The sequence below is a fragment of the Acanthopagrus latus genome, chromosome 6, assembly GCF_904848185.1.
Source record: "Acanthopagrus latus isolate v.2019 chromosome 6, fAcaLat1.1, whole genome shotgun sequence".
In the NCBI taxonomy this organism is placed as follows: Eukaryota; Metazoa; Chordata; class Actinopteri; order Spariformes; family Sparidae; genus Acanthopagrus; species Acanthopagrus latus.
In genome coordinates, this window is record NC_051044.1 from 17,299,916 (window position 1) to 17,318,474 (window position 18,559).

General features: G+C 41.9%; 1 protein-coding gene across 3 annotated transcripts in view; it reads left to right on the forward strand.

Moving 5' to 3' along the window:
- The window catches only part of srgap3 (SLIT-ROBO Rho GTPase activating protein 3), a 67,747-nt gene extending 49,188 nt beyond the window's left edge, over positions 1-18,559 (forward strand). Inside the window, exons 11-22 of one of the 3 annotated variants that reach the window (XM_037101859.1) lie at positions 3,745-3,772; positions 5,455-5,485; positions 6,336-6,396; positions 7,013-7,090; positions 7,182-7,316; positions 7,856-7,961; positions 9,665-9,892; positions 10,004-10,077; positions 12,851-13,031; positions 13,133-13,282; positions 13,388-13,703; positions 15,052-18,559. In XM_037101859.1, coding sequence (XP_036957754.1) covers positions 3,745-3,772; positions 5,455-5,485; positions 6,336-6,396; positions 7,013-7,090; positions 7,182-7,316; positions 7,856-7,961; positions 9,665-9,892; positions 10,004-10,077; positions 12,851-13,031; positions 13,133-13,282; positions 13,388-13,703; positions 15,052-15,492 — 1,829 coding nt within the window. In that variant the 3' untranslated portion in view covers positions 15,493-18,559. Of the gene's footprint in view, positions 1-3,744; positions 3,773-4,863; positions 4,967-5,454; positions 5,486-6,335; positions 6,397-7,012; positions 7,091-7,181; positions 7,317-7,855; positions 7,962-9,664; positions 9,893-10,003; positions 10,078-12,850; positions 13,032-13,132; positions 13,283-13,387; positions 13,704-15,051 lie in introns of those variants that run through there. The other 2 variants (XM_037101858.1, XM_037101860.1) reach the window with 2 other exon arrangements.

Here is an 18,559-nt window from a genome sequence, read left to right on the forward strand (position 1 = left end):
TACGTAAACAGCTACATGGCACTAGATATTGTGAGCAGATTCATGTAGGAACTATTTTCTTTAGACTGAACTTCATCCCTCAATAAAGATGGAAAGAGGATTTATTTTTATTTTTTTATTATCTCAGATCACAACAAAAACACCCAGGATAAGTTAATCATGGTGAGTTTCCCTTCACGGAATAACCGTGAATATCCCCACATGAGTGACTTGGAAAAGCTGTGTAGCTCAACAAATAAACTCCTATCTTGACCACCTGAGTTATTTTTAATTGCAACAAAGGGAAGCCCACATGTTTCCAGTCACTCCAAAATCCTAAACCTGTTATCATGAGCGAAGGCTCCACTTGCCCACTGGCCCCAAAGAAACAGTTGAAGCTTGTGTGTGGAAATAAATGTAGGAATGACCAGGAGATAAGGTGCCCACCACTTACATATCCTTTATTTATTCAGGAGGACCTTGTGATTTATGATTACCTTATTTAAAAGTTTTATCTATGCCATTCAGACGTTAAATGTGGCATTTAATCTCCCACTTCTGTTGCATTCACATCACAACACCACCGTTGTTCAAATCATCTGCCCCCTTTTAGTGATTGCCACTTTGTTGCATTAGCTAACGTTGCTAACCCTAGCTTGGTAATATTAACATTACCAATGCTAGTTGGTTGGGTACTAAAATACTTTCTGGCTGTAAGTTCTGACTTAAACGTAGCAGCAGATAAAGTCGTTTGTGTACACCCACATTTCTACAGGTAAAGAAAAAGGTGGAAACAGACGAGGACAAGACACACACTTGTCTTGCAGAGAACTTCTGTCTGGGAAATGTCAGCGAGAAGACAGATATCATCATGTTTATACTTGGTGGGGCCAAATAGCGATCACTCATCTGAAATTAGTCATGACAGAGTTAACGATGAGGCGGGCATGCATGTTCTGACTGATCACATGCGTATTCAAAACTGTCACCATCAGCCAAGAAAAACTGTTCTTTGTTTTCATAAAGTTGCAAGTCAGTGTCGATTTGGAAGCATCACAAAATGGATTGCATGCATTTCCATGAGGAAAGCACATAAATCAGTGTGACAAAACAGTTTTCAAAGTTTACAGATACCTAAATGATCAGGCTTAGAATGAAAAGGTTATTTACCTGCAGAAGAAAAAACGTTAACAGTGCTAACCCTAGCAAGCTACTGTGAACATCACGCTAGCCGGCTAACGTTAGGCAGTAGATGTGTGTCTGTGATGCAATGAAAATACTTTTGTTTCTCAACAACATTTAAGGCAATGTGATTTCAGTATGTTTCAGTGCTATTTTTATTTGTTCATTTTAGGTTTATTTTCATAACTGTCTGAGCAATATCAAGAGTTATGTTGCTCTCCCCATACCTACCTGCCAACGGTATCACAAGGCAGACGGAGACTGCTCGTGGACTAGAGGCTCAAGCTTCTTCTCTAGCACAGGAAGGAAGCACTGATCGCGTCATCACTGGTTAAACTAAAGATGGCTTAATAAGCTAGCGTCTCATCCATGAGTAGATGCACTGCTACTTTTGTGTAGTGACATGGCAGTCAGGAAGTTGTTCCTACATGAAAGAGCTCACAAAAAGGTGGGTTACCCTGAGTAACTGGGTATGATTACTAGAAATAGACATTGCCATTTTTCCACAAGCCAAGTGCCATCTAGCCCCATCGCAAAGATGGATAAATAGCACTACAGGCAAGAGTCAAAATATGTGGTAGTATTTTTGATTTTGAGGTCAACTGTAACTTTTTACTAGCATGAACCTGACCCTGTGTTTAGTCTCAGGGGCTGGCCACATCTCCGTGAAAAATCGCTGCCTTCATGGTTATAGGATGCAGGTCTTATCTAATAAGCAGCGGAGAATGAGGTAGAGAAGACTACAAAGACATGAATTTTATTTTCAAGGAAGTGGGAATACAAATAAGGAAATGAGAGTTAATATTCAAATAGAAAAAATATCACACCAAAAGCAGATCCTGTCTACTTTGAGGTGTCCATTCTCCCGTTCTGCTTATCTCCATCGGTTAAAGCATTACCGGTTGGTCTCTATGTGCCATAGCCGCAGGGAGGGTTTCCATTTCCAGGATGTGAGGGTAAGGTTTCCCTCCGCCCCTCCCTCCCCCAGGGGTCCCCTTGTCACCTCAGCCGTGAACAGTTTATGGCCAATCAATCAGCAGGACCAGACCAGGGCCCGTTCCTGCAGCTGCTCCTGCATCAGAGGTCCAGCTAATAGAAAAAGGCATCAGGCGCAGACAGCTGAGGTCTTGTGACACACATGCATATTTTCAGATTTCACACCTTTGATTCAAGTCTTGATTAGAAATGATTTTTGCTCTGTGGAGCTTTTTAAGATGCTCTTCTGATTCCCCCCGAGCTCTGCGGCGAACTGCATGCTTTAACGCTCATAAACACTCCCATTATAGTCCATTTTAATCTCTGGACAGATCTGTTTGTGCGTCCACGGTGGAGCGGCTGAGAGCCTATGAATGTGGCATATGGCGTCTCCAGGTACCACCCATGTTTAATTATTCAGGTGATCAATCACGGCTGGGTCGTGCTCATTAGCTCGTTGCTTCACACCCAAAATAGCGTGCCTGTGTATGTGCGTGGTGGTTTTATGGGCGTGACAGAGGGAACAAGATGAGACTGGTGAGTGCCACATGGCGTTTACATCTTGCTGCATGTATTAATAAAAACATAATGTCGAGCCTTGGCGCCAGACAAGATGGTGCCAGGATATCTGCCAGCCCTCGTTTTCCCAGATAAGGAGACACCAATTCCCTTGTTTGGTGAATTTGATTTGTCCTTGTCACCTTTTATTGTTTGTATATAAAAAAAAAAAAAAAAGCTTTCAATTCCCGAGGGTACACTGGCACATTTGGATATAAAATTAGAACAAAATCAACATGGACTTTCTTTGCTCATGCTTGAGAAACTGGGTGTAATTTTGAGGTTGGCTGGTCAGAGGTAGATGTGGCTATCACTCAGAGGGAAGATGTCTGGGAAATGTGCTGTTGTTTCTTCACATGAATGCTCCAGAGGACTCGTCCCATCTGCCAGAACGATGTGTTGAGAAATGGGTTAGCCTCTTGCTCTTTCTGTCCATTGTTAGCTGGAGTAAAGAAATAATGTTGGAGTGCTTTGGTGTCATTGTTGCCATTATTTTTGCATATTGACTCCCATCCAGTTGATGCAGTCACTGGCAGACAAAGATAAACTCTTAATTACTCTCAGTTCATAAACAAAAGCCGGGTCATTCGAGCGGTTATTCCTTGTTTTTTTTGTTTTTTTTACAGATGTCTGTTGAGTTTGAGTGTTTTCTTTAAAAATCCTCAGTGTATACGCCTATAACGTGTGTGTGTGTTGTTGAAAACCCACAACAAAAGGCTCAGTGAACCAGCACAGACGTTGCTCAGTGTCACAACTGATGGACCCCTCCCTCCCCAACATACACACACTGCAGCCGTCACCACCCCCTTTTCTTTGCTCTGCTGAGAGGAGGTCTATAACCCCACGGGGTCCTCTGGTTCCCCTGAGGTTTTCAGCGATGACTGCTCAATGGCTTTGTCCGATGAATGGTGTTAGCACTGCTCCATTCATCGTTCTCTCAATGTTCATGTTGTCTCTCATCAGACCCCTCAGAGACGGTGGTCACAGCAGTCTGTATAATATGTACAACAAAGATTTAACACGTCCCTCTTGTGTTTTGTTTTTCCACAGGGGAAAGGGCCGAGTGTGGAACCACAAGGTATGGTATCCTTTAAAATCCGCTTTTCGGTCTTAAAGCATCTGCATGCACATTTTTTTTGACAATATTTGATTTTATTTCAAGATGAGAATTTAGAATTTTTGTTGTAAACACTGAACATGTAGTGTCAAGTGTCTGTATGTCTAAAGCTCCAGTGTTAGCCGTGTAAACACCAACATGCTAAAGTCTCCTCCTGGGCTGAGCTAACTAGCTACTGGCAGCTACATTTTGCAGCAGTTAGCGGATATTCTAGTGATACAGTAGGCTGCCCCTCTACTTGTTTCAAGTATGAATTCGACAGGTGACCAGTACTTACATATTGCACCTTGAAATTATATTAAAAAAAATACAAATCATGTTATATGTACTGAACACATTATTTATGTTTACAATGCATGGCTTTTAAACTACTGCATTAATTGAATGTAAGTCAGTGTCTAAACAGATCATCAGTTTTATATACATAAAATTAATATTAATTGGCACAACTTGGCCCAGTATTTGTTGTTTTTTGTTGTACTTTCCATAAGTGCATACTTGCACATGCATGCTGTTGCTCTCTTACATAAAGGATCTTCATAAATTATAAAGCAACTTTCAGCTGCATCTCACTTAACTTGTCAAAATAAGTTGCGCTTGCATGTTTAATACACATGCATGCATGATTTTAAAATGTTGGATACAGCCTTTCTGCATTTGAATATATATTATTCATTGAATGACACAGGAAACGCGTATTTTCAGTGAGAAATTCTGTAATTATGGGTTCCACCACGCAGTTATATATGGTATGATTAGCATGAATTGCTAGCTTCAGTTCATTAATCTCTCCTTTTGAAATGATTAAGTTCAGAAGAGTTTTTATTAAAGATCCAGACCCCTCAGTAATAATTCAAAGGTCAATTTTAATAATCAAAGACCTCTTTAATGAAACATCTCACTTTTGGTTTTTCTGAGCTTTAAAAAGAAGTGTCTCTTTTTCCATCACAAAGGTTTTTTTCTTTATTATTTAACTGCTTTTGAACCTCAGTCTAGTTCTACAGTTTTCACAGAATGTGGTGTTTTTTTCCCCTTTGTCCATCATCTCCCAGGCCCCCCACACTTCCCCCTAAACCACAGAAAATGCGGAAGCCTAGGCCTCGCTCCATGTATAACCATAAGCTGTTTAACGGCAATATGGAGACCTTCATCAAGGTACCCTGTGGTGGTGGTGTGTGACTGAGCGGCCCTTGTGGAACAGGAGGGGAAGGCAGCTAGAGCCTTTGCTCTCATTCTCTTCCTCACTTTGGCCTTCTGTTCCTCCCTCTTCCAGCTGCCCTTGATCATGATATAACGCCTCTGTTTAACCTCTAATCCTCCTCCTCCCTTCCGTGGCTCTGCCAGTGCAGACAGAGCTGCAGTCAGCTGTCTCTTTATTCCCCTCCAGAACAATTTACCATCTCTGGCTTTATTTCTAAATCCAGTCGACCTGTAAACGACTGAGAGGCAGGAGATGGCAGTGAGTCTGCTGAGTCCCTCACTGCATCCAACCCCTCAACTGCATCTTTGCAGCTTTCCTATCGCCGGTCCCTTTGCTTAGCCTTCTTTAACCTCCATAGGGATCATTTGTTATCTGAGCTTTTGCTAACTTTGTGCTTCTCTGCTTCCTCTGCTAATCTGTGCCTTGCTGCTTTCTGTCCCAGAGGAAGAAGGAATGCCCGTACTCGCATTCAGGTACCTCTGTTGTTTGAGAGTATAGTTCAGGGCACAGGGGCACTAAAACATTTAAACTAATGGTAAAAAAGTAAACTACTGCTGGAGCTACACTTGCATGCTGCTAATTTTCAGTGTGACATCAGGTTGTTAACCACAATTTCACATGTTTTGTGTGTTTTTAAATGCCCGTTTGCTTAATAAAAAAAATTGCATTTGAATTGTCCTGTCTTGCATAGCTTTAATTAAAGGAGACATATTATGCTCATTTTCAGATTTCTAATTTTATTTGGTTACTACTAAAATACAGTAGATTTACATGATTTAATGCAAAAAAAAAAAACAAAAAAAAACCACATCCATTTTCACACACCGGACAGTGATGCAGCTCTGTATTCTCCCTATTTTTCCTTTTAGCTCCTGTCTTATTAAAGCTAACCCCCTCCTGAACACCCAGTCTGCTCTGATTGGTCTGCTCGCTCACACGTAACCCAGCACCAATAACAACAACAGAGCAGTTGTGCTTAATCACTTCTTATGTGCCAAACTAGCTGCCAGGCATAAATTATGCAAATGTGTGACTCTGTGTTGTAATGTGATGTCACAAAGTCACAGAGAACAAGAACATATATAAAACACTGAAGGAAAGGAAATGATCAGAAATGCATAATAGGTCTCCTTTAACATAAATTAGAATTTGAATTGTTATTTGGGTGTACAAATTTTTATACATTTTTTTTATACCAGACAATTTATAGGCCAATGCCAATATATTAGTTGGACTCTACTTTTAGTCACATTTTATTTCTTGCAATTTTTTGTCTTGCCTTTTCTGTATTTACTCATTTATTTCATCACGATTGCGTTGCAGGATTCAGGTCAACCGATCCCACTTGTTGTCGAGAGCTGTATCAGATACATCAATCTATACGGTGAGTCTGGCATCATGTCGCTGTGACGACTACCTCTTGAATGAGAGGGCAGACAAAGAAAGAGAACCACAAAGTTCTTTGAAAACTATGGCCTTGTGTGATTTGACAGCAGCTTTTCCACAAATAGCTGCAGGTACAGAGACTTGACCTGCTCTCCTCGCCACCTTTGTCTCCAAGGCACTCAGCTGCCTGCCAGTAATTTGACAAGCTCGTTACAATAGATCACACACGGAGAGTTTTGAAAGTCCCATCGGTCTTTGTTTAGTGAGTTCAGCCACCCTTCCTCCCCTCGCTCTTTATAACTCCTCCCTGTCTACCTTCACATCTGTCTTTGGCTCATTGCTGTAGCCTGCAGGCCCTTTCCCCTGGATCTGGACCTAATGAAACTCCAGAAAACTGATTAGGAGCCCTCTAACTGGAACCATATGCTGCAGCCTCACTGAGGGGCCCTCTCATGGAAAAATACGCATCTCCTCCTTTTATTACTAGATTACATTTCCTGCTCTGTGTTATGTGTTTCCAATTGGCTTTTCATGAACCTGGCGCTGGGGTTTGGAGATAATGGGAGCTAGCGTAACTTTGAATCTTTAAATTTCTGGTTTGTGTTCCTTTTTAGGTTTGCAGCAGCAGGGGATATTCCGTGTGCCGGGATCACAGGTGGAAGTCAACGATATTAAAAACTCATTTGAGAGAGGTGAGTCAAAGGGATACACATTATATCCCCCCCCCAATTCATGTCACAAATACATAAACTGGATGTTAACACACTTATTCTTCTTCATCAGGTGAAGATCCCCTGATTGATGACCAGAATGAGCATGATATCAACTCAGTGGCAGGGGTGCTGAAGCTGTACTTCAGAGGACTGGAGAACCCTATCTTCCCAAAGGAGCGCTTCCTGGACTTCATCTCCACCATCAGTAAGTCACGCACAGCAGCCATCACAGTCGAGCGGATTCGTCAGAAAAAGGAAACAGAAAAACTCACCTTGCAGTTTGTCCAAGACTCACGGCACAAGAGAAGGGCATGCGGTGCAGCACATGGAAGCAATCTAACACCAGGGCTCTCTCTGCCTGATATTTAACAGAAAGCCAGTAGGAAGAGGAGAGCGTGGGCCACATCAGTCTGCCGTGTGCGAGTTCACCACAGAACCATTTCCCCGCTGTTTCTACAGTAATAGTTTGATCACTCAGTGTGCCTTTGGGGTCTGGTGAAAGGCAAGAGGGGGCATCTATTAAAGTGTCAAATAACAGCCTTCAGAATCTCCTCTGCCTCTTGCTTTTGCTCGGTTTCATCAATTCTCCTCACTGGGATCTGGTTTATGTTATATTCTAGCTGACAGTGTTGTTGTAGGATCAGTGCCCATGTATATAAAAGTTTAAAAGCCATATTTGTCTCCCATTTATTGCAGTCTAAACCTGCTGTTACACCTCTCCACCTCCTTCCTTTTGCGTTTCAGAGCTGGAGTCCGGGGCTGAGAGAGCGCACCACATCCAGCAGATTGTCGTGACGCTTCCTCGCACCATCATCATCGTCATGCGATACCTCTTCGCTTTTCTCAATCAGTGAGTGAGGCTCTCACGTGTTTACATTTTAAGCCACAGATCCTGGTGTGTATTGATGTTATTTAGTGACTTAAGTAAACCTTAAAGGTGCTGTAAACGCTGTCACAATTTAAGCTAACTTCTTGACTGTTATGCAGTTGGCAATCCTCCCTCCTCTCCACGTCACCACATGAGTACACAACAATAATAACCAGACATGGCAGCCATCAGCAGGATCTATCCCTGCCCTCTGCGTGTTCACAAGCAGAAGGGACCGCCTCTTTATTGAGTTCTCTATTCTGATTGGATAAAGTGGGCAGGGATACCACAAAAATGCACAATGAGCAACTTTAAATTTAGCTTATACCATATCTACATTTAATTATACTGAGGAAAGTCCATGTTGCATAAACGCAGACAACAGGTGAAAACATCTAGAAATAAACTGAGAAGAAGAAGAAGAAGCCAACCTGCTGTTTACTGCCACATCTGTCTACGGTATTTTTGGAAGTTATTTATGGTCTCGAAAACGTATGCCTCACTGGAGCTGTATACCTGTCTTCTGATAATAGATGTTATTAATGCTCCTTTTACTGGGTTTGCCTGCAGAACATAGAGTTTGATTTCATACCCCCGCTCTTCTATAACACCCCTTGACTGTTGGAGCTGTTCCAGCTGTGGCTTTACTGCTCAGCCTCAGCTTGTTGATAATGTGAGAGGACTGATTGTGACTTCCTCTTGCAGCACAGCATGATTTGGTTACCAAGAGTGGGTTGTGGCATGTGCTGGATAAGTCGATTTGTTGAAGTGGCTGGCTGATCAGAGTGCTATTTATGCAAATGTCTCACTAAGCCGTGCAATGAGGCATGTAATACTGTACGTCAAAACTGAATTCAGTCCAAGCTGTTGACTCTGTAAGAGGTGTCTGTTACATACTACAAGGCATTCAAATATTGATATTTCATAACTTAAAGCAGCTAAAATCAATATTTCAGTTGCAACAATGGATAACATGATGGTTCTGGGCCAAGAACCATCATCTGTCCAAGTTTTTTTTTTGTAATCGGTGCAGTAGTTTTTGTGTAATCCTGCTAACAAACCAACTAGTAGTGTCTATCTAGGCTCATACATTTTCTCCTCTGGTTAAGTCTCATTTTTAGCTGGTGACCATAGTGAACCACATACCTCCATCAGGAGTCTGTAGGGACTTAAAACTGAGATATAAGGAGGCACATATGACTCCAAATAAATGATAATGCTGCTCATGTCTGCTGGATGTATAAAGACGCGACTCTTTGCTCACACATTTACCATATTCACTTAAAAGGAGCTAATATGCCAGTATTGTGTTCACAGCTTGCTTCTGCTGTCCCCAAGGCGCCCCAAAAAATGTAATAACCAGTCTTATCCTTTATGACATGATAGATCATCCAACTAAAAAAGTAGCATGAGCACAAAACTACAAGACAGGATTGAATTCTTATCATTCACATTTTAATTAACAGACTAATATATATATATATATATATATATATATATATATATATATATATATATATATATATATATATATATATATATATATATATATATATATATATATATATATATATATATATATATATATATATAAAAACAACAACAATCTATACACATGGTTAGGACAGTAATTTAATTTACAATCTATACACACAGTATTTATGCCCACCTGTCCTGTCCCTCAGTCTCTCCCAGTACAGTGACGAGAACATGATGGACTCCTACAATCTGGCGATCTGCTTCGGTCCAACCCTGATGCCTATCCCAGATGGACAGGATCCTGTGGCATGCCAGGCACATGTCAATGAGGTCATCAAGACCATCATCATGCACAATGAGCTTATCTTTCCCAGTCAACGCGAGCTGGACGGCCCAGTGTATGAAAAGTGCATGACGGGGGGAGACGAATACTGGTGAGTATTGGCTAGACCAGGAAGTCGACGCGTTAGCGAAGCACTGTGCTGCCGACACCTTCGAGCTCCAGTATCTACATATCAGTTCTTGCTTTCCATTTGCTCCCACAGCGACAGCCCCCACAGTGAACCAGGAACTATTGATGAGGCTGACAATGGAACTGAACCACACACCAGTGATGAAGGTCAGTACATCGTAGTGTTGACTCTTACCCTTGTGTGTTTTAAGTCATACAGCAGCACAACTAGTAATGTTATTTTGGTCCTGTATCTCAACAAATATTTGATAGATTGGCATGAAATTTGGTAATGGTATTCATGGTCCCCAGGGGATGAATCATTCGTACTTTGATCTTCTGAATTTACCTCTAGCACCACCAGCATGTTTACATTTGAAATGTCGTGACAACAATCGGATGGATTGCCAAGAAATTTTACACTAGAATTAGTGCATCTGTACCTAATAATATGCAATTGACTCTTGCTCACTGCCAGCAGATGAGTCTGACTTTTTTTTCCTAGTGTTTGATGTTTGATATCACAAAATCCCCGGAAAACAATAAAATGTAGCAGGCAGTATGGTGTGGCAGCTTTACCCTGTTTTTTAATATCTTTAACTTCAGTCCACCTCAAACTCAACACCAGCTGAAAAAAGTTTGAACACTTCTTAAAAGAGATGGTTAGGACAGTAATTTATGTGCTAATGTCTTTAACTTCAACATGCATCATAGTGATGCACCGGAAAAGAGGTGAAAATTAGGGTCCTATCTAGATGTCATGTTTTGCTGACTGGAGCTAGACCCATTAATCACCCATGACTGCTGAAGACTTATTGGATGCAGGGATAAATGTAGATTGCACCCTTTCCCATCAAAGGAAAAAGCTGGATGGATATTCACGGTCCCCTCAAGATAATTTGTAACATATTTGGCGATACCCATGACTTGCCATTGGAGCCATCCTCAAGTTAAAATTTAAATGTGTCCAATTCTTTGCTCCCTGGCCAAATACCTGCAAAACTAATAAATATACCCATCAGGCGCTGTTGTTGTGTTTTGTTTTTCATGGTAATTGGCAAACGTTCCCAAAACTAAGATGGTGAAGATGAAAATTTAAAATATATTGTTATTTTGAGCATGTTGGCAGGCGAACTTTAGGATTTAGCTCAAGCAGCACTGTGTCTAAATGCAGCCTGGAGCTGCAGTATGGTTCTTAATCTTGTTTCTTCACACAGGCCATTTCTCCTGATTTACTGCATCTAATATTAATACCAAAGTGAACTGCTGACCTTGCCTGTTTGCACTGTAGTCAATATCGGAGCTAGAGGAAGATGTTAGCAATATTTTGTCTGGCACTACAGTGTACATTTAGGCTTGAAATAACCACTTCGGTTATCTTTTAAGTATTGACAGCAGTTTTGAACTGCTCCAGTTGAGGAGAAGCTAATTCCCTAATTGTGTCAGAGACAAATTTGAAATAACTTGTCTTGTAGCTGTAACTGCCTGGTTATTTGATCATTCAAGGAGGAGTTCACATCTTGGCAAATAGTACTACATGGGTTACACGTGAGAATTATGCATGTGTGTGATGTGACTTTAGAAGTCTTTGTGTGCTAGAAAGACTTTGGTACAAACTGATCTTTTTCATTAAGTGCTTTTAACTGGGAGGTGAGTGAGGTTTGGGCTGCAGCGGCTTATGACTGCAAAGGCTTATGTGATGTTTGGAGCTGAAGGCAAGTTGAGTAAACAGTGTTGGCATGCAGCGCGGCCTCTTTGATCTGTCTTTGTGTGTGTGTGTGTGTGTGTGTGTGTGTGTGTGTGTGTGTGTGTGTGTGTGTGTGTGTGTGTGTGTGTGTGTGCATGTGTGTGTGTCTCCTCTCCCTCCTCCCCTGCTTGCTCTGCTCGCTTTGTTCAGTGTTAGTCAGCAATTCTCCTGGGACTTTCTCCTTTGTGCAGTATTTCCCCAATTCTCCTCTGAGCTTTGAATGCATAACTGGGCCAGGCACAAAAGCCAAAAACACATAGAACACATGGAATAATATCTCCTGTGCTGTCAGCGTACAGGTCTGTGAAGTACGGAGTGTGTCAGGTCAGACCGAGGTGACTCTTTCTCTGAGCCTCATCTGCGCTGCTGGCTGTGTTCGTAACGAGTGCTGCTGACCCTTCTTTTCTCCTCTCTCACTTGGAGAGGACAACAAAGGCTCTGGTGTTGCACTGTAGTTTCTGTAGTCAGTTCAGTCGGTATCCTCTGGCAGTAGTTCCGTTTTCATGGAAGAAAAAACATGTTTGAGCTAAATTGAGAACCAAGCAACCATGTTGTGATGAAGACGCCTTTTATATTTTCATTACTTTATAATTGAAACCAAATCTGAACAGAATTGCTTTTTCCTGTTTATCCGCTTTAACTGTCTTTCCACCAACCCGGGAGGTTTTCCCAAAATAAAAACCCATGAAGTCAAGCGTACGGTTAACTCTGACTGACCCCTGCTGGCTGGTTTGGTAAAAACACTGCAGACCAGACTTGGTTTTCATGTTAAATTTAGGCAAAAATCTGCCTTAATCAGACTTCATGCAACCTAAAATGGTTATATTCCATACAACTTTTTGAAAACAGTTTAGGCTGTTTGTCATAAAATCACTAATTCATTAATTATTCAGGCAACAATTAAATAATATCAAACATCTGATTTAATGATTACAATTTTGCATATATAGTTTATTATCAGTATAATGTGTCCACACACATTCTGAAAGTGCCGTCTACAACTGAAAAGTGTCAACTATGAAAACGTTGCAATGCAGATTTTGCAAATTTTTTTTTTACTTAAGGATTATAAATTCTGTTGTTGATCGTGTCAGGAACAGAGTATACCTTGTATGTACCCTCAAGATGGTGGTAGCCATGTTGCGGTCTATGACGTAATTTTGTCAACGTTTCTTCGTCTGTTTATGTTTTTAGAGGTGGAACAGATCGAAGCCATCGCCAAGTTTGACTATGTGGGACGCACTCCCAGGGAGCTGTCCTTCAAGAAGGGAGCCTCTCTGCTTTTGTACCATCGGGCATCTGAGGACTGGTGGGAGGGCCGCCACAACGGTGTAGATGGCCTCATCCCTCATCAGTACATTGTTGTACAAGACCTGTGAGTAACATCATCATCAGTGAAGCTGACAACACTGTGATAAACTGCTCTTGGATGAAGTTCACATTCAATATTTCTTACTTGTTGTACTGCTCTTTCAGGGATGATGCTTTCTCAGATAACCTCAGCCAGAAAGCAGACAGTGAAGCGAGCAGCGGACCACTGCTGGACGATAAGGCTTCATCCAAAAATGATGCCCCGTCACCATGTGAACAGTCACCTGATTACAACTTCGGAGGAGTCATGGGGAGGTGGATAAATATCAAGAATACCATCTTCCTTGATTTTAAAAGTTCTGGTGATACTATTGATGAGTTTGCAACTCGGTCTGATATCTGTCTGATCCCTCTCCACAGGGTAAGGTTACGGTCCGATGGAGCCGCAATCCCACGTCGTCGGAGTGGACCAGACACCCACAGCCCAACCAGAGCGGCTGACACTCCACCACGGGCTGCAGCCTGCCCCAGCAGCCCTCACAAGGTGTCCATCAGCAAGAGTCGAATGGAGAGCCCTGAAAAGAGGCGCCTTGGCACCTTTGGCAGTGCAGGAAGCATCAACTACCCAGACAGGAAGGCGTATCCTGAGGGTCACCCGCTGAGACCGGTGCCAGGGGCCACTCGTCACAGCAGCCTCGGGGATCATAAATCACTGGAGACTGAGGCTCTGGCTGAGGTAGGCATGACAAAGTTTTGATTTGTTTATTTTACATATACATATATCTTTGGGGCTCAATGATCTCAGTTCTTGATTTGAAGTGTCAGGTAATTATAGCATATAAGCAGCTTGGAAAGGTTTGGTATGGAGCCGAGGTCCCTGATGTAGCTGTCAGTCTGAAAGCAGCAGCTGTGGCCAGGAGTAAATGTCAGGGCCAGACTGCAGCTGCAAGATAGACACACCTCAAGGACACTGAAGCCTGGAGATGAATAACAAGAGGGCTGAACGGTTCGGCACCAGATTCTCCTCATCAGCTAATGGCGGCAATGTATTAGAGCCCAACACAATCAAAACATGAAATGTCTCAGAATGTACTTCATCTTGAATAGAACGGACGGGATCTGATGGATGGCTTCACAACGGGAGTTCACATTGTTCTAAGTGGACAGAAAATTTCAAAAAACAAAAAGGTTGAACTGATAGAGAAGCCCAATAACAGGACCACGCTGCTGTAGTTGTTCTGCATGTTCTGTTTTTAAGTATTTTTTTTGGTTTAACATTAACGATCATTATTTCACTTGAAGCTTGCGGATGGATAACGCAACTTTATGTGTTGGAAATGAAGAAAACTGTACAAAAAATACAGTAGACAAAAATAAAACATACAGTCTTAATCCTAAACTGACTAGTCTTTTATACTGTATATGGTATTTGAGGCTCTGTCCATGCATACACAGGTTTTGGCCTTTCATACACACGTAACAGCATCTTAGGTGATTTTGGAAAACTAGATCCAGTGTGAGGATATTCAGAAACAGAATTTTTTAAATGATGACGCTGACACCCACGTTTGTTTGCTAATTGGGTCTTATCAGTATGTAGCATCACTGGCAAATATGAACTTGTGAGTATCCATTAATCCAATCCATCATCTTCCACTTATCGGGGGTTAGGTCGCAGAGGCAGCAGGCTTAGCAGGGTGTCCCAGACCACCAAAACTGCCAGTTGCCTTGGTAACAGCTCTGGTACCTGTAACATATAAACACACACAACATGTAAAATTATGCAAGTGAGTAAAGAGTGAGTTTAAGTAAAACCCCTTCTCAATATTTTCTCCAACTAACCGGAGTATACAATCTGCTTCCTGTTTGCGTTCCACATGATAGATCACGTGTTAGTATAGCCAGATCTCTGAAATGGTACGAAAACGTTCAGCAAGGCGGAGATCCTTCTCATTCAAAGACATTTTTGAAAATACTTGTCTACACATGGAGTAGGCCTAACAGGCTAAATCTTGCACACGCCAGGTTTGTTCCTTTAAGCGTCACTGGCTAATATTCTTTATTGTTGTGTCCTCATCTGCCAGGACATAGAGAAGACCATGACAACAGCGCTCCATGAGCTACGTGAGCTGGAGAGACAGAACACCGTTAAACAGGCCCCTGATGTAGTCCTCGACACCCTGGAGCCCATGAAGAACCCAGTCAGCTCTGAGCCCGGCAGCCCACTGCACACCATCATGATCCGTGACCCGGATGCAGCCATGCGTCGCAGCAGCAGCTCCACCTCTGAGATGATGACCACCTTCAAACCGGCTCTCTCTGCTCGGCTGGCTGGAGCTCAGCTACGCCCCCCACCCATGAGGCCAGTGCGCCCTTCTCCCACCCAGCACCGCTCGAGCAGCTCCAGCTCATCAGGAGTCGGTAGCCCTGCTGTAACTCCCACAGAAAAGATGTTTCCAAGTAACACCACAGCTGCTGGTTCTAATACATCCGGCGACGCCGGGGATAAATCTGGTACCATGTAGCGAAGGTGGAATTTGTTAGGTAGGGTGGCTGTAAAGCTTTTGGAAAAGGGTACTGATATTTGAGAAGCAGATTTGGATGTTTTCTGCTGACTTAATATTCAGGAAGCTCCTGAAACGAACCTGCAGTGTATTATCATGGTGATGGAAAAAGCTGTCATGGTGTGATAGCGTAAAGCTCAACTCTCTTTGAAACTTGATTCAACTGCAGAAAATGTGTATAAGAATACTTCAGTTTTACCTCAGTTTCAACAGAAAAAAAAGGTTTTCTCAGATACAATGAATGCAAGTGAAGCAATACTTGTGTGAAATGTGGTATTAAGTCTCCACCCGGCACACGTTGTCCAGTGGATGTTTCAGTCACTCCTGCTGGTGTGTATGAAACACCCAACATGGACGGGTGTGTGAACATTCAGGCTGAAATACCATGTCTGTTTACCATTTAGGTCACAGGCCTTATGGCTGTACATACAAACTTACTTGAAGTCGCCATGCTTCCTGTTTGTACTATAACACAGTGGATGTTCAGCAAAATAACAACTTAGTGCCAATATATACATCTGCATGCAGAGTTTGGAGAAAATATGGAAAATGTCAATGATTTGCCTCATTGAGAGATTTGATGTGGGATTTTAGCAAGCATAAAATACTTGTTCGAAACCTAATTTCAAAATGAAACAAACTTTCAATCTGCCAGATTGGTACTCTAGATAAAAGCATCCTGGCATGAAGAGAAACTGTTACTAATCAGAACTTTACAAAGCAGGTCATCCTCCATTGTCACGTACGGTCCGACCGAGGGCAGACTTAACATGGCTGTCTCCTTGTGTTTTCTTTGTCCTGTATATGAAATACAGAAAACTAATGCACCAACTAATGTAGGAATCCTGTGGTAAACCTGTACATAATAATATAGGCAGTCATTCTTTTTAAGTGTTAATCCTGTACAGGCTAAAACGAAAAAAAGGTAAAAGGGTCGGCTGTGAATGGCGCTTGTTAAGATCGTAATCCACCTTTTCATCACCTTTAGTAAAGTGCAGGCATATTCTTTGGCGATGTAAAATAGAGTTTGGATCATTTTCCTTGTACTGTGTGAGTAGAATGCATCTGGTTAACTGTACTGTAGAGAACCGATTGCTGTTGAACAGACAACAAAGGCTGAATAAATAAATGCTTTCTCCACCGACGCACACAGCTCGTGAAACTTGAGCTGTTGCTTCGTCAATTTTAATTCTTTAATTCTAATTATTATTGCATAACACATGTTGAAACGTTCGCTGTGACAGTTCCTCTTCCTCAAAATTAAAAATGTGATCCTCAACCCAGAGGAACCTGACAGTACGTGTTGTGACATACTGAAATCACAGCTGTTTCCTTCCTTCCTGTTGATGGATACAGTTGCAGATAGATACAGGAAGAAAAACAAAAAAACACAACATTTGAGCATTTATATCTACTGTACCTCCCCGGTCCAGAGACCTTGTAATCCGCATCCCAAAGAGCCTGCTGCTCTGTTCTGCATGTATTGCGCTGTAATGTCTCATATCCTGGGGGCAGTTTAACAATGGCTGTTTGTGGTGCCTTGCCTTGGTGGAACGCACAAATAAATTTGATATTGGATGTTTTTTTGTTTTTTTTTTAATTTTGTTTTTTTCCTGTAAGAAATGGGCCTTAACATTTGTGGGGATGAATTAAGCTGCTTGCTGCAGTTGCTAAAATAGAAGTAACAGAGATTAATGCTTGACTGAGCAAAAGAAACTTCGATATTAGCATGTAAAACCAGGTCCTGAAACCACTGTCAGTCTGTACAATCTGCAGGGGTGCTGAGATGATAACTGTAAACTGTTGCCGATGGATTGTTTGCTTTCTGTTTGTCACATACTGACAGATCTATAAATGTCCAGGGCGGGAGGATAGAGGACTCCAGCAGCAGGAGCATGTAGCGCTCACATCCTCTGCTGGCTCCTGCTGGTATTGCCTCTTGTCACATCACATTAACAGGGCATTATGAGGATGATCCCAAGCTGATTCTACAACCACTGAGCTCACCCATGCAGTTCTGTTATGTCTGTCCTGGTTACAGTTTTGCACCTGTCGAAGTCTATGAAGACAAATGATACAAATGTAAGTGCATATGTTTATTGAAATACGAAGAAAGCACACACACACAAAGGGTGGAATTCTCATCGTTATATTTAACTAGACTGTTTTATCTTAATTTATAGACACTTGTGTAAGTGGAGCAGAAAAATTTGAGTGCCTTTTGTGCACAACATCGATTTTTATTGGACTTTTATATTTACTTTTTTTTTGTAACTGTATTAGTTGTCATGTTTGTTATAAACTGATGTTGCTTTTTTATCTTTACTTTCTATTGCTACTCAAAGCCACCATAAGGACTATGCTGTGTAAAGATATTCCTTCTCATGAATTACTGAAGAATCATCATGAAATGCTCGTCCGTGTTCAGGTGATTGCTGAAGAATAAGAGTTATAGAAATACTGCTGTATACACGATCTACTGGTGAAGCTCAGTGGAGTCATCTCAGAATTTTTCCTTCATCTTTTTTTTTTTTTTTTTTTTTTTTTTTTAATTGTTTTTATCCATGTGAACTGCCTGTGCTGTGGTTGAGCCGTAACTCTTCTCAATCAGCTCTTTCCCTTTCGAAGCAAAAATCATTGCAGTATTGTTGGAAACAAGCGGGACTGATGTGGACCCTCTCCGTGCAGAGGTCGCGAGGCACTCACTCCTTTTCCCAACATGTGACGTTACGCTGGTGTTTTTCTCTCCTGGAATGTGTGCTGAAATGGGTAACACTGTTTGTCTGCTGACATGAGAAGACATTGAGTTGACATTCAAAAAGGGACATCGGACTGAGTCGTGTCGTGGGGACCGGGGTGTGAGTCGCTGTCACACTGTTTACCTTCTCTTTAATTGTTTGTCTAGTGATGCTGTTTGTTGATGAGTGTCTGGTTGGTTGAAACCCGTGATGTAATGTACACCATGCCACTGACTGGATGTTGAAAACCCCTGCGTCCAAATAAAACCATTATTGCTCTGTGATCTGGA